Consider the following 25637-nt stretch of genomic DNA (forward strand, 5'->3'; position numbering starts at 1 on the left):
TAACACAATTTTAGATTTGTATTATTTTATTTACTTATTTTTATTTATTACTTTACTTTAAATGACGTGGATTAGTCTACCAACCAAGAATTTTAGATTTTATTTTAATATATTATTTTTGTTTTGTTTTGTTTTGTTTTACCTTGAGGGTTTTTATTTTATTTTTAGTTTAGATTTTTATTTTATTTTATTTTTTTTACTTTTTGTTTTTATTACTCTGCTTTAAATAATAAGTGAATTATTCTGCCAAACAACAATTTTAGATTTTTATTTTATTTTACTATTACTACTTACTATTTTACTATATATATATATATATATATATATATATATATATATATATATATATATATATATATATATATATATATATATATATATATATATATGCTGCTTTAAATGACATGTAAAGTCAAAACCCAATTTTAGATTTTTATTTATTTTTTTGTTTTCTTTTACTTTTTGTATTTATTACTCTGCTTTAAATAATAAGTGAATTATTCTGCCAAACAACCATTTTTAACACAATTTTAGATTATTTCATATTATTTTACCAATGCTATTTACTATTTTACTACTATTATATAAATATTTGTATTTCTCTGCTTTAAATGACACGTGAAGTCAAAACACAATTTTAGATTATATTTTATTTTTTGTTTTGTTTTTTGTTTTACTTTATTTTTACTCTCTTTAAATTAACATTTTTTTATTTAATTTAATTTAATTTATTTATTGTATTAATTTTACTTATTAATCTGCTTTAAATAATAAGTGAATTATTCTGCCAAACAACAATTTTACACAATTTTAGATGCATTTAATTTAATATAATTTTGTTTTTGTTTTCTTTTCTTTCTTTTTTTTTTTTATTTCTGTACTTTAAATTACAATTTTAACACCATTTTAGATTCTTTTTTTATTTTCATTTTATTTTTTGGTTTTATTTTTTTTTTTATTCTGCTTTAAATTAACTTTTTTATTTTATTGTATTTTTTTTTTCTTCTCTAAGTGACAATTTTTCTGCCAACCAACAATTTCAAGCACAATTTCAAGTGCATTGGCCCATGCTCATTGTATTGTATGTATGCAATGAAATCAAAATTGATCTCATTTTTTGATGATCCCAAGTATTTTTTGCTAAGTTATTTGAATTGTCTAGTAAGTAATGACAGTAGTATACGGACTTTGGGAACTTTGGCTGCCACTTTATTCCATAGAGTTGAATGCACTGACCAGGGCTGCGGTCTTCATTACATGATCACTTTTACACTATGCTCCTGATTTTAAGTGATGACCTATTACACTTTATATATTTAGTCTTGTTATGACTACCAGCATTCCTGCAGATAAACACAGTGCCCAGAGGGAGTTTATGTCTGTGGAGAGAGCTGTTATTATCCCATCATTTGTGTGGAAGATCTGAGCAAAGCTCGTACGCTGCCATGTAATTACACTTTAGCCCTGAAAAATACACTACTCTCATGAAATCTCATCTCTCCTGACTTGAGTCTGTAGCGTGAACTTCCCTTGTTTAGTGACGAACGTTCGATTTTCAATTGTCCCAACGCTAGTCCAGCCTGGACTTTTGACGTTTGATATGTTCAGCTCTAGGTTTGCATTAGATAGCTGGCTGAATTGGAAACCATTACATCTGTTTCCATGTAAATGTTTAAAGATCAAAATGGCCAGTATTAGGTTTTATGTCAGATTTGGACACTGTACATCTGGCAGGGGCTCCTCAGATTCTCTGAATGCTCCAGGCCTTGGATGGGTTGAACTACAAACAAATGTTTGCTCTTACCATCTCTTTTGAAGTCGGTTTCCAATGTCCTGGCCAACGCTGAGTTTACTGCAAGGGTGGTCCTCAAGTTCTTGCATCAAAAACAGATTTGACTGATTGATTTTATGTGCAAGAACCCCTTTGGTGCACTCTTGCGTTTTTGTGAAACCGAATGGCTGAATTTGTTTTGGGTATTTATTGTTTGATTTGTTTTATTAGATGGCTACTGAAGGGCAGATCATTGAAAACAATTGCTGGATTATATTGTTTAGGCATTCTTCTGGAATGAGGAAGGCTTTTTGATTAGTTTGTCCATAATTATTTTAAGGCTTGTTTTATATGTAGGGCCATTTTACCATTTCTTTTGAGAAAAACTATCGTCATATCTTATACAAACTCAAACTCTTCAAAGGTGACAAGTGAATTTTTCTGCACACCTACAATTTAAGCTTTAGATTTTTTTAATTATTTTTTTTTATTACTCAAACTGTAGCACAATTTCAGATTTTTTTTAAAAATTTGGTATTCATTTTTATTAATTACTCTGCTTTAAGTTAATTTTTCCGCCAACCGTCAATTTAAGCAGTTTTTTTATTTAGATTATTTTTGTTATTTTTTTTTATTACTTAAATGAATTTTTCTGTTAACCAACAATTTTACCACGGATTTAGATTTTTTTTTTTTTTGAGATATTTTTGTTTATTATTTTGTTTATTTGTTACTCAAATCTTAGTACAATTTCAGATTTTTTAATTTTTTTTTTTTGTTTTTTTGTTACTTAAGTGAATTTTTCTGTCAACCAACAATTTTGGCACAGATTTTGATTTTTTTTTTAATAAATTAATTAATTAATAAATTTTAATATTTTTTATTTATTACTCAAACTTCAGCGCAGTTTCAGATTGTTTTTATTTTGTATTATTTTTTAATTATTACTCTGCTTTAAGTGACAAGTGAATTTTTCTGCCAACCGACAATTTTAGCAGTTTTAGTATTTTTGTTTATTTAGATTTTTGTATTTATTATTTTTTATTACTCAAATTTTAGCAGTTTGAGATTTTTTTTAATTTTGTGTTATTTTTTGCTTAGCAGTTTTTACTTACCAGTTTTAGATTTTTTCTTTTTAAGATTTTTTCTTTTTATTTATTACTCAAATCTTTGCACAAATTCAGATTTTTTTTTATTTTGTGTTATTTTTATTTATTACTCTGCTTTAAGTGAATTTTTCTGCCAACCAACAATTTTAGCACAGATTTAGATTTTTGTTTTGTTTTATCTAATTTATTTTAGATTTTTTTTAATTAATAATTTATTTATTACTCAAATTTTAGCACAACTCAGATTTTTTAAATTTTTTATTTTTTATTACTCTGCTTTAAGTGAATTTCTCTGCCAACCAACAATTTTAGCACAGTTTAACAAAAAAATCTTTTTTTTTTTTATTTTAGATTTTTTTTAATTTTGTATTTTTTATTACTTGAGTGAAATTCTGTCAACCAACAATTTTAGCACAGCTTTAGATTTTTTTTTAATTTATTAGTTTTTATTGCTAACAGTTTAGCACAATTTCAGATTTTTTTTACATTTTGTATTTGTTATTACTGCCATAAATGTTGTTTGTTTTTACCTTTAATCCTTAAGTACATGAAAGTACTACATTTTTAATGTTTTAAGTAATTCTTTAAATCTTTAAAAATCAACTAATTAGAGATGCTTTTGTTTACTACAATTTAATGAAACCATGAAACTATAAAAAAATTGCTGTTAAATTTGTAATTTATTTATCCATTAAAACTGAGTTTAGAAAAATTCTAACAGAAAAAAAGCAGAATCCAGGAAAAAAAAAAAAAAAAAAAAAACGGAAAAGAAACTGAACTGACCCTTCACAAAGAGCTTGATTGACAGGCGATCCAACCAATCATAATGCAGAATTCACCATTTTGTCCGAAAAACAAATCGGACAGGAGAGTATATTGACTTGGTGGTTTTAAACTTGGAAAAAAAAAGAAAAAGAAAAAAAAGTCTTTTTGCAGTTGAAATAAAATGTGTTCTTTAACAAATTGACGGCATTGGTGACTGTTCCATATTAGATGCCAATTTCGAACAATGCTAGCTTTGACCCACGCCTCAGATGTTTTTTAACACTATTGGGACAAATGAATTTCAAACTAATGAACAACTGCTGGCCTCACTAACCATATCAACCAGCTGTTTTGTAACTGGATCTAAGGAAACTTTGTTTGTTTTTTTATTCTCTAAAAGAGTCATAAAGGAAACAAACTGTTGAGGAATGTTGCAGTGCTCTTTTCTCCAGGTCACTGATTATGAGGCCTGTTCTTGTCAGGAACCACCAGGAGCTGTTTTTCATGCTTGTCACCTCATGCTAAGTACATCTGCAGATGTGCTAGTGAACCAGGTCTGGAGTGGATCGTCTTGGGGGTCTTTTATTGCAGATCCATGATTGCAGGCCAGAACTGACGATTGAGCGATTGAAAACGAATGAAGTAACGCCAGGAATGTGCAGAGTCAGACTTGACTTTTTTTTTTAAGATAACACAGTTTGTCACATATGTGACCCTGGACCACAAAACCAGTCATAAGGTTAAATTTTACAAAACTGAGATGTATACATATATAAGAATAATATGCACACATATACATATGAAAGCTCAATAAATAAGCTTTCTGTTGATGTATGGTTTGTTAGGATAGGACAATATTTGGCCGAGATACATCTATTTGAAAATCTGGAATCTGAGGGTGCAAAAAATCTAAATACTGAGAAAATCACCTTTAAAGTTCTCCAAATTAAGTTCTTAACAATACATATTACTAATCAAAAATTACATTTTGATATATTTATAGTAGGAATTTTACAAGAAATCTTCATGGAACATGATCTTTAGTTAATTTCCTAATGATTTTTGGCATAAAAGAAAAATCAATCATTTTGACCCATACAATGTATTTTTGGCTATTGCTACAAATATACCCCAGCGACTTAAGACTGGTTTTGTGGTCCAGGGTCACATATGGTCTGGGTAGTAACTGATTACATGTTATCTGGATTACATAATCAGATTCCGCAAAATAAGTACTTGTTATTCAATTATGAGTGTTCTAAAATGTAATCAGACTACAGTTACTTTTTTATTGATTACATAATTACATATTATTAACACAAAAGTATAGCTATAAGTAAATGATTACATGTATCTGATTCCAAAAAGTAAGGACTTGTTATACGATTATAAGTATTTATTCGATTATGAGTATTTTAAAATGTAATGTAATCAGATCACAGTTACTTTTTTATTGATTTCATGGTTACATATTAATCACACAATGGCTATACGTAATTTATTACATGTTATCTGATTACGTAATCAGTTTTCAAAAAGTGCTTTAGATTATTTTTAAATGAGTTCCATATTATAGCTGTAACTGATTACATGTTATCTGATTACATAATCAGATTCCACAAAGTAATTGCTTGTTGTTCGATTATGAGCATTTTAAAATGTAACTTAATCAGACTACAGTTACTGTTTTATTGATTACTTGATAGCAAATTATTCACACAGTTCTTATAAGTAACAGATTACATGTATCTGATTATGTAATCCGATTCCCGAAAGTACTTGTTATTCGATTGAGTATTTTAAAATGTAATCAGTGTACAGTTCGTTTTATTAATTTCATGATTGCGTATTATTAACACAATGGCCATAAGTAACTGATTACATGTAATCTGGATTACATAATCATTCTCCAAAGAGTACTTGTTATTTGATTTGAGTATTTTAAAATGTAATATGAGTACGGTTACTTTTTTTTATTAATTGCATGATTACATATTCACACAATGGCTAAAAAATAACTGATTACATGTAATCCAGATTATGTAATCAGATTTTAAAAAGTACTTTTTATTCGATTGAGTATTTTAAGATGTAATATAATCAGACTGCAGTTACTACATATTATTCACACAATAGCTATAAGTAGCTGATTACATGCAATCCGATTGCGTAATCAGATTCCAAAAAATAAGTGCTTGTTATTCGATTATGAGTATTTTAAAATGTAACGTAATCAGTTCCATATTATTCACACAATAGCTGTAACGGATTACATGTAATTTGGATTACATAATCAGATTCCAAAAAGTAATTACTTGTTATTTGATTGAGTATTTTAAAAATGTAATATAATCAGAGTACAGTTACTGTTTTATTCATTACATGATTACAAATTATTCAGTTTATTCGGCTAATAGTAACAGATTACATGTATCTGATTATGTAATCCGATTCCCGAAAGTACTTGTTATTCGATTATGGGTATTTTAAAATGTAACATAATCAGACTACAGTTACTTTTTTATTGATTGCATGAGAGAAAATTATTCACAACGGCTAAAAGTAACAGATTAGGTAATCAGATTCCAAAAAGTAAGTACTTGTTATTCGATTATGAGTATTTTAAAATGTAATCAGATTAGTTACTTTTTTATTGATTTCATGATTACATATTGTTCACACAATAGCTATAAATAACTGATTACATGTAATCTAGATTAAATAATCAGATTCCAAAAAGTAAGTGCTTGTTATTCGATTATGAGTATTTTAAAATGTAATGTAATCAGACTACAGTTACTTTTTATTGATTGCATGATTACATATTATTCACACAATAGCTATAAATTATTCATAATTTGATTCCCCTAATTCTTTTTAATCTTATTCCTATCTAAAATAGCCTACCACTTATATAAATTTAAAAAGTTTTCCAGTCTTGCCTACATTCGCTAGTCAGATGGCTATAATTACAGAGAAAACTGAGAAGCCACATGGCATTTGAGCACTGCATTTACAGAAAAACAGCTAATTTTTGTCATGTAATTTGGAATCAGTAACGGTTTGTAAGTAATCTACCCAGCACTGGCCAGGGCCGTAAACAAAACATCTCATCCGTGGAAGAGAAGGCAATGTTCTTCTCAATTTGTTTCATGGGAATCTACAATTTACCTAAATGGGTTCTGAACGGTGTTGTTTTTCCAAACGAGTTCAGCTTCTCCCAAGTTTCTTCCTCTTTATCCCTCTCCTTTATTTTACGAATCTGGCAACCAGTTCCTGACTAAACGGTTCTCCAGAGGACAGGATGGAGTGTTAACAAGCTTCTACATTCTCAGTCTGGCCGAGGCTGTGCTGCCCCCATCCTGGAGCCGGACTCTCCCACGGGGGGCGGCTCGGCGTACTGCAGCCATCGTGCTGTTTGCCATCACCTCTTTATGAGCGCTCCGAGTGGCCTGCTTGCCGACAGTTGCCAGGCGAGTAACTCGCTGAAAACGGAGAATCCGCTGTGAAAGGTGGTGATTCAGAGGCTTGAGTGCTCACAGGCACCCTGAGCCAAAATAATTAGATCAGCGACTTTTCCCAGGTCTCCACACTGGCCCTTTTGTTGGCCACCCTCCAGTGTGGTGGCAGCGGCCTGCTGATTACTGCTGTGGGCTGCTAACACAAGGGGTAAAGGTTAAGTCCTAAGTAGAAGTGACTTGGGAACTGATAAGATGCAAGATCATAGATGATACAAGAAATTAGAGAAGAAAAAATTGCATCTACTGACATGACTGAGTGCTAAACTCCTAAAGCATTTATTTATTTATTTATTTATTTATTAGGAAAAATGTGTAAAAACACAACCTTTGAGGAAACTTAGTACTGATCTTGTATTTTGTTGTTGCTTGAATTGAATTGATGGCGAATTGCTGGTAATTTGAAAGTGAAAGTAAAATTCACACGGCGCATAAAACTATTTAAAAGAGAAGGAAAGGGAGGAAATAGGAAAACCTTAAAGAAACTAACCTGTTTGGGCTTGTTTTTTTAATGAAATTGAGTAGTGATGTAACGGTATTGTAAATACCGTCATACCGCAATAACAAATTTTTTCGATACTACCGTGGTCGCATGACTCGATAAAACAATAGGTCTTCTGAGAAAAGTTTGCTCAGGCGAATGGAGCGAACGGGAGGTAGCGGGAACTACATTTCCCATCAGCCCAGGCGTGGCCATCATCCTTTGCGGTCTGTTGTCGCTACAGACTGTAGCAGCAAGGAAAAGAGATGGAAATGGTCGAACCTGCTCCGTCTGAAGTGCGTATGCATCACGTATTTTTTTCCGCACCCATGTTAACGGATTAGAGCGTTCACACTGCACGCGGTTGCTGTCCGGCAGTACGTCCTAGAAGCGGTGCCTTTGCAGCAGTGCAGCGATCGTTTCGGCACCGAGTCTATTTTTTGCTGCGCTGTATGCGCTGAATTAATGTTACAGTGCATTGTTCGCTGTAAAAATTAACATGGATTGACACGGAAATGTACCATAAATGCATATAAATTTCACAGTCAACACGTGGCTTTTTGGCTAGGTTTAAAATAAGGAAAGGTGCCGTTTTAAATAAACTAGGCAACATAATAGATGCACTTGTCCAGGTAGAAAAGTTCTTTAAAGGATTGTTTTTAATAAAGATTTAATGCGAAAGAAAGGCATGAGAGCCTACTGCACTGCAAAAAAATGCTTTCCTTACTTAGAATTTTGTCTTGTTGCCAAAATATCTAAAAATTCTTAAATCAAGAAGGATTTTCTAGACAAGTAAAAATTATTGTCTTGTTTTTAGTAAAAACAAGTCAAAATTAAGTGAGTTTTTGTTTAAAACAAGCTAAATAATCTGCCAATGGGGTAAGAAAAAAAATCTTATTTCAAGCAGACAACTAGATTCAGACAACTCATTCAGCTAAACTGATTTGACTGTTTTTTTACATGCTTTAATAATTTTTTGTTACTAAAATTGAAAAATTTAAGTTTCTGTTTCAAAGTTTACAGATAGATGGCAAATTTGTATGCCATTGATATGTTCAGTGTTCATATAAACTGTTTAATAAACACTTCTGGCACTTTTTTCGAGTCTCTTCATTAGTTTTGTTTTTCCTGTAAATGATTCAATAAACACCGTACCGTGCCATTCATACCGAGGTATTACCGTACCGTGAAGTTTTGATACCGTTACATCCCTAAAATTGAGGGTTTTGTTATTACATAAAGATAAAGCACAGAAAAAAGGTACCGTTGGGTACCGGCATCAAATTTCAGGTACCGATACGGGATAAAATGTGAAAGATAATAGGGCTGTGCAGTTAATCGAAATTCAGTTTCGATTCAGATTTCGGCTTCAAACGTTCATGAAAATACAGTCGAGATGAAACGATTATCGCGCCCCATTCCGTTCCCCTTTCCAGTGGTGCGCTTGCGCTCCTCCATAAGCCTAATTTCACATGCAAATCAAATGGCAAAATCATGTAACGTGACTTTCATAAAATGGGCCGTGCTTGATTTATTAATGTTTCTTTGATGTTGTGTTTTTAAAAGCGGGAAAGAGAACTTGCTCTGTTCTGTGTATGCGCTCAGAGACCGAGCAGAACACTGATATGTAAAGGTATCTTTTAGTGCATAAACGGTCAAATACATGCAAAAAGATTTCAAAATGAGGCGCTTGGTGAATATTCAAGTAAACCCTTGTCACTTATGTCTTAAATGATCATAAACAGTTGAGAATGAAAATACGTGTGCAACAGTATATTGGATCCGTGTGGCTCTTAAAGCGGCAACAAATAATATTCTTTCTGCCGTCTCTGTGCTTAATATTAATAAAACGTAAAAATACAGAGAAAAATCACTCACTGCTCTCGAATGAACGACTTTTGTAGTTTTAGTAGTTTTTGCCATAATCCAGCAGCCCTAAAAGTTACCCAACTTTTCACACTTTGTGCAATGGAAAGATTCAATGAATTTTAACGATTCTTCATGAAACCACAGAATCCAATAAAGAACCGTCATGTTTGAGAGTGTAGAGTAGAGACATGGTGTGTCCATCTGTTTTAATTTTTAAAAGTCTGTCAGTAAATTAAAAAAAAACAGCTTTTATTTATATATTTTGCATTTGAACTTTTTTTAATTACACATGTTTCTTTAGCACTAATTCCATTATTTTGAGGAAACCATTAATAATCCACAAATGCGTTCGTGTAAAAGTAGTAGATCCTACTTTTCTATGTGACTCACGCCTTTGGATTGTGCATTAGTTTCAGGCACTGGAATGTATTAAATATTTCAAAATGAGGCGCTTGATGATTATTCATGAAAACCCTTGTCAGTTATGTCTTAAATGATCATAAACAGTTGAGAATGAAAATACGTGTGCAACAGTATATTGGATCCGTGTGGCTCTTACAGTGGCAACAAATAATATTCCTTCAGCCGTCTCTGTGCTTAATATTAATAAAACGGTAAAATACAAAGAGAAAAATCACTCACTGCTCTCGAATGAACGACTTTTGTAGTTTTAATAAACAAAACATGTTTAACTATTACAGTGAAGACCTTTTATTTTACATTCAAATGTAATTATTTAATTTCTATAATAGGCTGTTAGACTACTTTAGACTTAGTAAAAGTATTCAGTGTTATTTTTTCTGTTGTATTGCTATCTTTCATCACTAATAAAACATTTTGGACTCAGTCAAAAATGTGTTATATAATCGTGATTATGATTTTTGCCATAATCAAGCAGCCCTAACTTTTCATGCTTTGTGCAATAGAAAGATTCAATGAATGTTAAAGATTCTTCATGAAACCAGAGAATCCAATAAAGAGTTTCTCATTTATAAAAGAAGCATGGTGTGTCCATCCGGGTGAGTTTTTGGAAGTCCGTCAGTGAATTTTAAAAAACAGCTTTTATTTATGTATTTTGCATTTGAACTTTTTTAATTTCACATCTGTTGCACTGGTTCCATTAGTTTGAGGATACCATTAATAATCCACAAATGCATTCGTGTAAAAGTAATAGATCCTATTTTCTGTGTGACTCACGCCTTTGGATTGTGCATTAGTTTCAGGCACTGGAATGTTTAAGATATTTCAAATGCGAATTAAACTTCTCAGTAGCTGCCTGTTTTTGCATCACACTTAAATGTAATTTTCCAGTGAAAAGAGCCCTTAAGGTCATTGAGTCAGAAATGTTCACATGCTTTTTTCGTGTTCGTCATCCCCCTTTTTTTTATCAAAATGCTTGCTACGGATGCGAAAATGCAGAAAATCAAACCTTTTTTTATGATGGACAGTTTCATAAAAAAATTCAGACTTTGTGCAATGACCTTTAGTCTTAGTTAATATTTTCTTTGTTATTTTGCTGTTTGTTAAAAAACAAAAAACAACAACAAAAAACAGCTTTTATTTATATATATCGCATTTGAACTTTTTTTAATTTCACATCTGTTTCTGTGGCGCTGCTTCCATTAGTTTGAGGAGGATACATGAATAATCCACAAATGCATTCGTGTAAAATTAGCAGGTCCTACTTTTCTGTGTGACTCACGCCTTTGGATTGTGCATTAGTTTCAGGCACTGGAATGTTTAAGATATTTCATATACGAATTAAAGAGAAATGGGTCTGTAACCCTAGTGTATGTGGGCTCTGCCATCGCCTCGCCGGCTCTGAAAGACACCATCTGTGTGTGTTATGGCAGATAATCCTTCAGCAGGCAGCGAGGCGGCATAAAATAAACCTACAGAACCAATGTTTGATTAGCAGAATCACCAACTTCATCAAGATCCCCCTAATCTTTGGCGTTCTTTGTTTTAGCACAGATGAATGTTAAATAATCAGTGTATATTTTGGATAAATACTGTATTCCTATAGTGTACTTCAGTCAATCTGATGTCTTCCATGTGCTGTGCTTGTTAGGACTGTGTGGATGAGTCCTAATCGCTCACTAATGCTTCAGCTGGCAGCGCGTTATGGAATATTACTTAAATCCAGCACTTTGTAATTATGTGGAAGACCTGGACCAGCTGTTTATAGCATGTCAAATGTGGTTTTTCGACACGCACATTCCCAGCTTACTTTTAATTCGAGGATAATTTGCCTATTATGAAAGAAAAAAACAATCTAATTTATTGGAGCAGATAAAACGAAGAAATCATTTTAAGCGAGCGTGAATTATGCCTCGTATGTAATGGTTCTCACGCTGCTTTCAGTCTCAGATTGTTAAACAAGGATGTAATTTGGGCTTAACCACATACAGTGAGCTTGTTAAACACCGGCCCGGTTAGCATCGGATGATTATATGAGAACTCAGCTCGTGTTGTCTGTGTGATTAACTCAATTTAGGGTATTTATGAAGCATCTCAGAAACCACAGTGTCAGCAGTAATGGGTTTTATGATAAATGAGATGCTCTTTTTGGAAGAGCGAAATTAATGCCGTTTCAGATCAAACATTCAGGGTTGAAGCCTCCCGAAGCTGATTTTTTTCTTGCATCACACTTAAATGTAATTTTCCAGTGAAAAGAGCCCTTAAGGTCATTGCACACTAAGTCAGAAATGTTCATACGCTTTTTTCGTGTTCGTCATCCTTTCTTATCAAAATGCTTGCTACGGATGTGAAAATGCAGAAAATCGAACCTTTGTTTATGGACGAAAGTTTCAGAGACAGCGTGTATTTATTTTTTAACGTGCAAAAATTTCGGACTCTGTGTGCAATGACCTTCAGTATTTTAAATGCAATTTAATACTTTTTTTTTTTTTTTTACACTAGGGTAAGGGTCAGTTATACTGAAGAAACCGATAAGAGTACAACTAGCTTGTTAGTCCTTGTTTGTTTTAGCACTAACAGCATACTAACAGTCTCCTGTCTGTTCTGCAGCGGCTGACGTGAATCTGTCGGACTCTGGAGAGATCGAGGCTATAGCTGAGGCCCAAAGTGGAGGACTGCCAACAGCTGAAGGTACAGGAGCACAAGGCCTGATTAAACTCTATCCAGAAAGCATCATCCTGACACTGTGTATTCATATGACCTTAGAAAGAAATTCTATAATTATCACACAGTTTAATTTTACTCACCATTGGCATTTTTATCTGTTAATCACAATTTTGGGGAATTCCTGGTATACAAACTCTTTTTTTATTTTTTACTGATGCTCACTTTCTTTGTTGTACTAACATCATACTACTTACTAGCTACAAAGAGTCCAAAATCCCACTCCACATACAGGTGTTGGTCATATAGAATATCTTCAAAAAGTTGATTTATTTCACTAATTCCAATCAAGAAGTGAAACTTGTATAATGTATACTTTCATTCCACACAGACTGATATATTTCAAGTGTTTATTTCTTTAAATTTTGATTATTTTAACTTACAACTAATGAAAACCCCAATTCAGTATCTCAGAAAATTAGAATATTACTTAAGACCAATTCAAAGAAATATCATTGCGTTCAAAAAGACCAACGAGTTTCGATATTTGTCCTATTTAAAACTTGACTCTTCTGTAGTTATATCGTGTACTAAGACCAGCGGAAAACGTAAAGCTGCGATTTTCTAGTCTGATAAGATTAGGAACTACACTCCCATTCCAGCCTAATAGTCAAGGAAGTTTGCTGCCGTTATATGGACTCAGCAGGCGCAGTAATATCACACAGCGCCTGAAATTAGTTCTCAGCTAGGTAACTTCCAATGTGACCGGTGTGATATTACTGCTCCTGCTTCGGCCATATTACGGCAGCAAACTTCCTTGACTATTACACCGGAATGGGAGTTGGAGAATGAGCCATTTTCCAAAAAAAGTGGAGTGTTCCTTTAAGACTTTAAGAGGCATGCTGTTGCACGATACTACGATATTTTTTCAAAAGCGATTTTAATCATCCACAATCAAAAATCATCATAGCGCACATCCCTAGTTAAAAGAAATCATTCTGAAAGTGTTTCCAAAAATATAATTTTTCAATGTCATTATCGTTATAGTTTTGGGTTGGATTTCCCTGTTCTCATATTGTTAGAACCTTTATTAAAACTTAATAGTTTGAGTTATCATCCCGGTGGGAACCGGCCTTTATTTTGTTATTTTGAGCTTGAATGTTGAGCTGGAGATCTTCCCCTAAACTCAATCTCTGAATCTCATTCTCAATTACACTCATTTAAACTATAGTGTCATGTTCAGTTATGATGCACATGAGAACCAGTGTGTTTAGTTGTCAGTGGCCATTAATAATTCCCAGTTTGAAAAAGAAAATCAATGAATAACTGCATGATGTGTGTTCACGATAAGGTTTGGATCTTGAAATGTGGCCTGCTGTGTCAGTCAGGAGTGCGTCTGTGTTTCTGCTTTCAGTGTGCATAAATCAAGAGTTTCAGGAAAAGCCACCACTTTGCTCTGGCAGGCCTGTTTAATAGCAGCTCCCAATATGAGCGCTGCAGAGACTATTTGTGTTGGCCGCGGGACCAAGGGGTCTGGGGACGAGAGGAAGCCGTAATAGTTTTCAGGCGAGTGAATGAACGTATGAAGGGCAGTGTTTCTAAACCATGCCTTGCCAATATGAACTTGAAGCAAGAGAAAAGCCCTCAGTGGCTGTGAAACACGTTAGTAAGCAAAATGTAGAAGAAACAGTGGAATGTTAATAATTTTATCTAACCAGCTGCATGATAAAGCATGTCTCCATATTAAAAACCACTTGTGACAGTCAACTGTGTTCTGCAACAAGATATTTAAAAAAAATTTTTGTTTTTTTTGGTTTCCATTTTGGTTGTGTTATTTAGTAGGGCATATACTGTTTATCCATGTAGAATTCAGAAGATGCTTTTGATAAACTAGCACAATACAAGATGAAGCCTTTGGCTGACATTGAGTTAATACATATTAAAAAAACAAACCAGCACATTCTTACCTGTGAAAGTTTATCCAGTCCCTTCAGAAATTCAGGCAAAGTTTTTGCATCTTGAAACTTGAAATTGATTTTTATTTGGATTGACAACATATAGACGATGGTGAATGTATCAACGTCTCAAAACCAACTGAAAACACAAAATGCTTAGATATTTCCAACTCCACAATGGAGTGCATCACAACTGTCAAACGTTTATTACAATAAGACACATCAGCAACATTAAATACTAAATACATCAACCATTAACTGCCACTGAGAGCAGTTATCATGTTTAGGTGTGAAACAGCTTCACAAACAGTCTTTTCAATCATTTCTATTTTGGATATAAACACTAATGTCTACACTTGTTTCCGTTACAGATTTGCGCAAAACTTGTGCGATATTTAATTGTATAAATGTCAACAAAAACGTAAGGTGACCTGTAAATGCGAAAAAGCCGTTTCCATTGCGGTCTTGCAAAATATTGATTTTTTTCAAATTGCCTGGATAACCACTTCAAGTGAGCTTTAACTTTTTTGCGATACATGTGTATGCATGAGTGAATCATTGAATCATTCATTTAAACCATTTTTTTTTATATATATTTTTTTAATTAATTAAACATTTTTTAATAGGTTGCAACAATGAATAATATTTAGTCACTGTTTTGCTTAGTTCAGAATCATGGTCTCTATTTTAAACAGAAGGAAACTGTGATTTATCCAAAATCGTGCCGCTCTACTTGCATTCGAACTAAATTAATTTTTATTTTTTCCGCTGTTGAAAAAGTTTTTATTTTTTTATTTATTTTTTTAATTTTTTTTGCATTAAGTTGTGCTTTTCACACAGGTTCATAAGGGTGGCTGACTTTAGTGGTGCACATTCCTTCATCATTTTAATATGCGATATATAGGAGTTTTTGTGAAATTGACGTGTTTTTATTAGGCATATTTTCAATTCTCAACTTTAATTTGTGCAGTTTGAAGGGTAATGGAAACCCTGCTTATGGTAGCAATCAAAATACAGAAAATAATCTTTTGAAGGTAATTTCTGCTTCAAATTGGTGCTTAACATTTGTTGATTACAATGTTAATTACATTGACAAGTGACTGTTAAAAAGCGTATTTGTCACTGAATCATTCATTCAAGGGATTCATTCAAAAATGCTTATTCATTCAGTAATGGAACAAGTGAAGTATTTATGAGTGAATCATTGAATCTATTGAATTCATTCAAATTGATTAAAACATTTTTGAGTAGACTGCAGCAAATAATATTTTGTCAAGGCCTCTTGTAAATTACGTTATTTTGCTTAGTTCAGAATCGTGGGAGAATCGTGATCTGTATTTGAAACTGAATGTATATCATATCAGTTGTAAGAACTTTTTTTTTTTTGTAGGTATGCAATAAAGTGGCTTTCCACAAGGGTTCATAAGGGTCACTGGCTTCATATTCCTGGTGCATATTCCTCATCATTGGCATGTTTGATCAGCAATACCTTTGCGAGATCTGCTACAAATAATGTTTACTTAAGTTATATTTACATATCAACTGAAAACAACCATAGGCTAAAAGATTGGGTAATGGTAATTACTTGGGTAATGATGGTTCATTACAACAGTGATGATTGTGATGCATTGAAAAAGCATTGTTTTTATCCAAAATACAGCTAATCATCTTTTTAAAGTAATTTTTGCTTCAAAGTGGCGCTTCAAAAAACATTTGTTGACAAGTGACTGTCAACAAATACTGAAGCGTATTTGTCACTGAATCATTCATTCAAGAGATTCATTCAAAAATGCTGATTCATTCAGTAATTGAACAATTGACGTATTTATGAGTAAATCATTGAATCATTCATTCAAACTTTTTTTAAATTTTTTGTATTTAATGAGATCTACAAATGTTTATTGGAATTATATTTACATATTAACTGAAAGCAAGCATCAACTAAAAGATTGATCTTGGGTGATGATGATTCAACACCTTATTAAAATGATGATTGTGATGCATTGAAAAATAATTTTTATTCACCTCAAAATGTACGAGATAAAGTTTTTGTTAGCCTTTAGTGTTGCAACTGAAGGCCAGAGGTTGTTTTTTTATGATAAATAAGAGTTTTTAACGAAATAGACGTGTTTTCATTAGGCTTATTTTCAATTCGCAATTTCAATTTGCGCAATTTGAAGGGTAATGGAAACATGGCTTATGGTAGCAATCCATCTTAAAGTAGTATCCAAAATACAGCAAGTCATATTTTTAAAGTAATTTTTGCTTCAAACCGGCGCTTCAAAAACATTTGTTAATTACAATGTTAATTACATTGACAAGTGACTGTTAAACATGTATTTGCCATTGAATCATTTATTCAAGAGATTTGTTCAAACATGCTGATTCATTCAGTAATGAAACAAATGACGTATTTGAGTAAATCATTGAATCATTCATCCAAACTTTTTTTAATTGTATGAGATCTGCTACAAATGTTTATTGTAGTTATATTTACATATCAACTGAAAACAAGCATCTTGGATGATGATGATTCAACACATTATTAAAATGATGATTATGATGTATTGAAAAATCATTTTTAACCACCTTAAAATATACTAGATAAAGTTTTTGTGAGCCTTTAGTCTTGCATCTGAAGGCCAGAGGTTGTTTTTTTACGATATATAAGAGTTTTTACGAAATAGACGTGTTTTCATTAGGCTTATTTTCAATTCGCAACTTCAATTTGCGCAATTTGAAGGGTAATGGTAGCAATCCGTCTTAAAGTAGTATCCAAAATACACCAAATCATCTTTTAAAAAGTAATTTTTGCTTCAAAAAACATTTGTTAATTACAATGTTAATTAAATTGGCAAGTGTCAAGTTAAAAAGCGTATTTGTCATTGAATCATTCATTCAAGAGATTTGTTCAAAATGCTGATTCATTCAGTAATTGAACAAGTGAAGTATTTATGAGTGAATTATTGAATCTTCTGCTACAAATAATGTTTATTGGAGTTGTATTTACATATCAACTGAAAACAACCATCAACTAAAAGATTGATCTTGGGTTATGCTGATTCAACACATTATTAAAACAATGATTGTGATGCATTGAAAAATCTTTTTTTTAATCCACTTTAAAATGTAACTTTAAATGCTAAAAAGTAGATTTTCTAGTAGATTTAGTGTTGCGTTTGAAGGTCAGCGGTCGGTTAAATGGCGTGTCAGCAGTGCTTGTGTTGTTTATCGTTCCAATCATGTCCGCCCACAAGTAGTCAAACCCACTTAACCTCGCCTGCCAGCTGCACTCGCCAAACCTGGGCTACAGAGAGATCTCTCAGAGTTTAAGTATTTTTCCACAAGTGATTGCATGAAAAGTCCATTCAAAATATATTCTTGAGTCATCATCTTCATTGTCTCCTCCTCAAAGTGATAATGGTGACATCTGAATCAAAGGACAAACCTAATTTGGCCTATTCTTTTACCTCAAATTGCACTTATTGTTTCTTGTGCTTTGGCAAAGTGAAATGACAAGTACATCTTGGCGTGTTCGAATGGGTGCAGCTTTATACTTTGTCTTGTTTGCTCTTTCAGTTGCGCTGGCATCTATGCATGAGTAATAATGGATTTGTCTAATATTAATTTCACATTCTGCATGTTCTAGCATGCCAACTTCACCTGCTTGTAAGTCTAGCCGCAGACAGCAGTGTTTCTCGGTGTCAGTGCTTTGGCTCATTGATGTTGAACACGTTCATGTACAGTAGTGTCTCTCTCATTATGTCACGTCTTCAGAGCGTCAGCTGAGCATGATCACAACACCCTCGCTCATGTTTTCACAGTGATTACAGATAGCGCAAGGCCTGTAACAGCTTGTCTTTACTCTGGTGAGGGTGCATGGACTCATGTTTTCACGGCTTCACTTTCTCAGTCATTCGCAGTTTGGCTGTGCAACACAATTGGGCCTTTCATGCATCAGTTTCTTCTCAAATCTTCTGTGATGTGATGCAGATCTTGTCTACGCTGCCTTGTTTTGATGGTGTTCATTTGTCTTTGTGCTGTTTCGGCCTTTTCCATTTGCTTGCACAATCTCATCACGATTGTGATGCATTGAACAATCATTAATTTTATCCACCTTAACTCTTAAACTCTTACAGTCGACTAGAAAGAAGGTTTTTTTTTTAGCATTTTTATGTTGTGTTTGAAGGCCAGAGGTTGGTTATATGGCAAAAATGTGCAACACAATTGAGCCTTTCATGCATCAGTTTCTTCTCAAATCTTCTGTGATGTGATGCAGATCTTGTCAACGCTGCCTTGTTTTGATGGTGTTCATTTGTCTTTGTGCTGTTTCTGCCTTTTCCTGTCATCTTTTGTTGAGTGTTATTTGCTGTTATGGATCATGGTTTCATGTTGTTCCTAACTGAATACTCTGTTTCAGTTGCCTTAAGCTCAAAGTATACTTTGTTTTTATGTATACTCTGTGGTATACAGATGTCAGTGTGTGTGAAATAAATTTAGCCATCAGTACAGTACACATGTAATGTATGTGTCAAGCAGAGGTTGTGTTAGACTTGAACATTGTCCGTCATTTTGACGGACAGGGTCGTAAAAAATTTCCCATCATTTTAATTTTCGTATTTTAATTATAATAACACATTTAAGTGCTTTTATTTTTGTTCATAATTTCATTTTTAATTAACCTATAGGGCGACAGTGCAGTGTTTTAAAACAACAAAATACGCAAGGGCTTGGTAAAAAAAAAAAAAAAAAAAGATTATCATTAATAGATTCTCATTTTAATGAACAAACATAGATTCTTAAATCCCAGTCAATCTTTTGGTCTATCTATGCTGTTTTCAGTTGATGAATGAACAGTACACAGTGCGTCTCCCATTCAATCTGTGCTTTGTTACTTTTGATTATGAAACAATTCTCATTTCAAATTCTGTCCATTTCATTAGGAAATTCAAGCAATAAAAACCATTTTGGCGCTCTTTAATTTGGCGTGATAGATCGCTGGTTTAAACTGGGTACTCGCCTGTGCCTAATCGAGCCATAGACTGTAAAAAAAAAAAAAAAGAATCAAACGCATAGCAAAAGATTTGTGACAGTTTCATTTTTGTTCTGGATCCCATGCTCTGCTGCCGCACTACAGCACACTCGCCACCAACTGGACAAGGGTGGGAATTACAGTTACAATTTACAGTAGAACACCCTCAGTGTAATCTGTCAAAGTGACAGACAGCCTTCAGATTTTTCTATCACTGATTAAAAAAAAATCTGCCAATGATGGACAATTTTTGGTTAACGCAACCTCTGGTGTCAAGTCTACTTTATTTATATAGCGCTTTACATTACCGATTGTGTCAAAGCTTTACATTATTAAACAGGAAAAAAGTATAATGCAAAAGGGCAACAGTACAATAGTATAATTTTCAGTTAAAGGGATAGTTCACCCAAAAATGAATATTTGATCTTTATCTGCTTACCCTCAGGGCATCCAAGTTGTAGGTGACTTTGTTTCTTTAGTAGAACACAAACAAAGATTTTTAACTCAAACTGTTGCAGTCTGTCAATCATATAATGGCAGTCAATGGGACCCATGGCTTTAGGAGTCAACAAAACATACACAGACAAAACCAAATTAAACCCTGCGGCTCGTGACAATACATTGAGGCCTTAGGACACAAAACGATCAGTCTGTGCAAGAAACTGAACAGTATTTATATCATTATTTACCTCTGATCCACCGCAATGTCCAACTGTCCTAAACGCATTCACAACAGCCGGTGCGTGGCGCGTCAACGTGATCTGCCATAGTAGATGCATGTGCGGCGATGCCATAGAAGAACCATTCAGTAAACATTCAGTAAACGATTCTTTAAAGGAGTCATCAGATGCCCATTTTCCACAAGTTCATATGAATCTTTAGGGTCTTAATGAAAAGTCTCTAATATACTTTGGTAAAAAATTCTCAATAGTAGTGTAAAAAAACACCCTTTTACCTTGTCAAAATCAGCTCTGCAAAATATCAGCTCATTTTATGGCATGGGGCCCTTTAAATGCAAATGAGCTCTGCTCGCCCCGCCCCTCTCTGCTGAGGGATTATGAGCTGCAATGTTTACTTTAGCCGTGTTTATTGGCGAAACTTGCCAACTAGCACATTATTAAGAAAGTCCATTTGCAAAGATGCATAAAAAACCCTTATACTCACTTCTGTTGTGGGTGAAGCTGCATCAGGAATGATTCACACGAACATAGACGCATATGTAGATTGGGATCAGCGCTTTCCTTTTAAAAACAAAAGTAACGTTGTCCTCTGCCTCTTCAGCAGCTCAGATGTCAGGAGTAAATGATGACTACTATGTTCAATATTACATCCAACAACAGAACACTTCAATCGCTCAATTAAAGTCTTCCCCTGCACCTGAGTCACACAATGGCGATCGTATTCGGACTGTTTCAGCTCGGTGAGGGCGGGTCTAAGGTAAGACAGGTCAATCAACTGTGTTTCATCACAACGACAAGAAGCTGAGAATGACCTGATTTTAAAAAGGGGATATTACTTTTAAAGATTTAAAAAATAGCACTGGGTGGATTTTTATCACTGTAGGGTGGTTGTGTACACAAACTGCCAACACACATTAATGTTCAAACAACATGTAAAAGTTAGTTTTGCATCGGATGACCCCTTTAAAGAACCATCTCTTTCTACCTTTTTATAATCTGAAGAACCTTCTTTCGCCAAAAAGAACCTTTTGTGAAACAGAAAGTTTCCTCAGATGTTAAAGGTTCTTTATGGAACCATTTAGACAAAAAAGGTTCTTGTATGGCATCGTGAAGCACCTTTATTTTTAAGAGAGTAGTTCTGCAGTTGTTTCACTTGCTTGGTCTGTCGTTTTACAGTCTCAAAAGAAACCAATGAGACTGAACAACAGTAAACTACTGGAGACGAAACAACAATAGTCTGTGTTGATGAGTGCTTACGTGAAGTGTTGAAGACATGCATGCTACTCAAAGACGTTTTATTAATTGTAAAGAAAAGAAATGGCACAGGCACTGGATGAAAATGAAACTTTGTTGTGCATGCATGTCAACTTGCGTTTGTGCATGCATTTGGCTGTGCTTATTCACTAAGCATTTGTCTAAAAACCAAAGTATACATTGGACTTGGACAAATGCTAGTCTGTGGCAAAAAGCCCCTTGTTGTAGCCAACTAACACATTTCACACTTTGAAACTGAAGGACCAGTTTTTAGGGACTGTAGCTACAAGAGGAGAATGTAATTAACACACCTAGTTGTGATTAGTTTAGCACAGAAAACAACGAACGGTGAGATTCAAACACGCAACATTCTGCCTTGTAGTGTGCTGCGCCTGGATTGAGTTCTTGCAATCATTCAGGCGTAGGTCGGACAACTTGGCAACAGCGTGTCAACCCATTTAAGGCTACATACCACCCTTATGATGGCTGTGGGTTGTGGAGATATGATCTCAGATCAGGTTGAAGAGTGCAGGGGATTTCATGTCTGCTCGATAAGGCTGAGGTCTGGCTCTTATGCGCCTGTACGGCTGTGTTTATTTGAGCTCCGTCTGGCTCTCTACATACTATGAGCTCACACTTCTCAGGCTGAGCCTAGCCAGGCCTGACGCCTCTTCTCTTTGCACTCTTGCTGTCACTTTCTCTGTTTTCCCATCATGCAGTCCTGTTGCATTTCTCACCTCCGCACCATCGCGTCATCTCTCGTGTCTGTGTGAAGACTCAAAACACTGGGGCCAGACAGAAAGTAACAATCCTCTGAACACATTGTCAATATAATCAGCATAAATATATTCCGAGTTCTTCTTCTTTTTTTCTGAATTTCTATAGATGCTCCAATAACATTGTTATTATGAATGCTTTTAAACCTAAGACCTAGAACATTTTGGGGGCACCTGAGGCACCTGTACATTTCTTTGTTTTTTCAGACCTATTCTAGCAGTCAGCATCAATTGTCATATTGATAAATTATAATTTTCCTTTTGTTTTCTCTAAAAATTAGTAAACTTCCCAAATTTGAGGAAAAATGCTAACGACAATTGGGTGTTTTTTACTGTGTACTCAAACAAAAACTCCTAAAGTTTGGATTTTTTTTCTTTAGAAATTTGTATTTAGGTGTTTTACACTTCCAAATAAAATTTTGTCTATATATAACATTCCCCAAGCAAGTTATAGCCATATATTACAGTATTGTGCTTTTCAGTGAAAAACAGGCCTATTTAGTTTATTGACAATATAGACCTGTCATAGCAGAAACAATCTTATATAATAGCAAAACACAGTAAAAAAGTTACTAAAAAGTAAAAAAGTTAATAAACACCAACAGTGTAGGAAGTAGTGAAAACAATTGCACAAATTGTCTTGTGCAACAAAAATATAAACAGTCCATATTATTCACAAACTACACACAAAATGAGAGAGAAATATACTGAGTGCAACTGAAAAAATAGTGCAAATAATCTTTACAAACTATATAGAATTAGTTACATAGTATAATAACCAAATAGATATATCTGCTGGACGTCACCTAGTGACGCGAAAACCTAAATTTCAGCGCTTTATCCGATATGTACTGCTGTTTCATCCTTGCTTTTGGTTTGTGTTATGTCAAAGGGCTCTGTTGTGAGTATTTCTGTGTTTTTTCAAAGAATGCTGTTATGCAAAATGTGTTATTTTGCGTTTGTTTTCATGCACGCAAGACGCACTTTACTTTCACTTTGCGTTTGTTCAAATTTCCAAAGAAACATACTAATCGGTGGTTCAAAAGACTAATACCTATGTTTATTGGTTGAATAGATGACAGTTTGAACCAATCTGGGCACAGAGGTCGGACTAAGCATTAACAATCGTTCCTGTTTGGCTCAGAGGACCGAAATGCATTGGTTTTATCTGACGAATCAGTGCTGAGGAAATGTGATGACGTAGTCACGCTCACTACGGAGCCTCTGAATATCCAAATGAGACAAATATCACTGAAAAGTGTAGACTTTGTGCATTATGCGACTTTTTAAAGCATTCAAATTGGATTGGCGTTTCAAAGGTTATTAAACATTTAAGAACAATAGTTATTTTGTGTCTCTGTCTTTGAGGGTTAACCCACGATAGTGTAGTGAAAATCCGACATTGTCAAAAGCCTACTTAAAGTGTTTTATTAACAGTCTACATTCAGTTAAACATGGAGTTATTTGAGGAGGATGTTACATCTCTGATGTTTGGGAATACGAGTGCAGTTTTTTTGCAGTTTGTTTGCTACATTTTAGAGGTCTACAAATCATAGGTTCGCCAAAACAAACCAATCCTCTCCTGAGACATTTCTTTCATCCGCAGTTGTCAGGATGGGTCCGCTCAACGGAAGATGTTTGTTTTGATCTGAAGCTGGAGTTACTTAATCCAGATGTGCTTTCCCAGATTTGAGTAATTCTGCCATCAAACGCTGGGGTCAGTTCTGTGGCAGTTTGACCTTGACCAGTCAGCTCATGTTTATCTTGTCCCATTTGAAAATGAGACAAAAACTAAAACACAAACTAGTGATGCAACGAAAGCAGCTTCAAACGTGGCTCGTGCAAAGACAATTCTAATGTTAATAAAGCAATATCACATGAGCCAGTGATTTAAAAGAGTTCATAGAACAAATATGTAAACAGGACTACACTATACTAGGAAACTGTGTCGACGATCCTCTTGTTTGTGAGAACAACTTTCTTGCAGGGCCCGGCTAGCCATTTGGGTGCCCTAAGCACAAATGCCCCCCCAAACCAACCACCAAAGGAATAACAGCCATTCAGAATTTCTTAGTTAGGTTCTCTTAGGTTACGGACACTACGTCCATATTTTCTTACAGTCTATGACTTTAATGCACTAAAATAAAATAATAATTGAAGAGTGCGGTTCAAACGGCTTTGCCTTATTTTTCAAAATATAAAATCGCCTGAAATTTGGAAAAAACGATAAGGTTTGGAGAGGAAAAGGTAAAAAGCGATACAAAACAAACAATTTATAGGTTATGTTGTCATTCCTTTGCTCTCAAACTGAAGGCAATGTAATAAGAGGCCTTATTTAATAATAACATTAACCGTGAAGCATGCATCTAACTCTGGGTGAAAAGCTTATAAAAAAATCGCCAAAATTCGTCTACGTGTTAAGAATGAATAGTATAACACATTTCCAAAGCTGTAAAAGGTTATTTAAAAATAAAGCATTCATTATAAACCGTTTACTGTCTTAAGTGCACCCATTTATTTAGTCTACAAATTAAAATAATAATTATAATAATTACAATTGTTAGTATTATTTACGGTGAGCATTGCTGTCACACACATAAGAGCTCTGCACTATTCTGCCCTCCAAAGGCAAAGTGCAGTAACTACGCGAACACTGAAACTGAGAAAAATGCCTTTAAAGTTTTTGACAGCTAGTCAAACACTCTCGTTTCTCCGAAACAGGACAAAATTAAACCAGGAGACTTTGCCACGAGACAAAACAGTTGTCACAATGTCCATTTTAAGCCTTAACTCAATTTTGACCAAATGTGTAGTTACTGCGCTTTGCCTTTGGAGGGCAGTGTTGTTTCAGCTATTAAAATAGTCCAGTTTTGTATGTAACGCAAAGTGATATTTTGTTTCGTTTTTATTAAGTTAATTTAGAAAAAACGTGTGGAGCATTTTTTGTTCGTTAAATATAAGTTTTTGATTTTTAAAATAGCGACCAAGCGGCCAGCGGCAGAGAATGAGTTGATCATATTGTGTTTGATCAATTTTGCCTTCTCAGATAATCATGACTTGCCTAAAATAAATATAGATCTAGGCCTAAAAGAGTTAAAGTATAAAACAATGTTCATTTCAACGTTAAAATAATATAAATGTGCGGTATTAGGCACAAATGCAATCGTTTGTACGGAGAGCCGCTTTGCATGGCATGGAGGAGCCAGCGCAATCACTTGCATTTTTGCAGTGGAAACAATTTAAAATATTCCTCATTTTTGCTCATAAAGGTACGAGTAATACATTATTCGGAACTGTAAAGGGTCTACTTTTGTTTGTGTGCACTCACAATATCAACAAAACG

At 33.9% G+C, this 25637-nt stretch overlaps 1 protein-coding gene across 1 annotated transcript in view; it reads left to right on the forward strand.

Annotated features, from left to right (window-relative positions):
• ror2 (receptor tyrosine kinase-like orphan receptor 2) overlaps positions 1–25637 on the forward strand; it is a 131749-nt gene that overhangs the window by 76643 nt on the left and 29469 nt on the right. Inside the window, exon 2 of the mRNA XM_073829710.1 lies at positions 12544–12624. Coding sequence (XP_073685811.1) covers positions 12544–12624 — 81 coding nt within the window. The remainder of the gene's footprint in view (positions 1–12543; positions 12625–25637) is intronic.

This window comes from Garra rufa, chromosome 23, assembly GCF_049309525.1.
Source record: "Garra rufa chromosome 23, GarRuf1.0, whole genome shotgun sequence".
Classification (NCBI taxonomy): domain Eukaryota; kingdom Metazoa; phylum Chordata; class Actinopteri; order Cypriniformes; family Cyprinidae; genus Garra; species Garra rufa.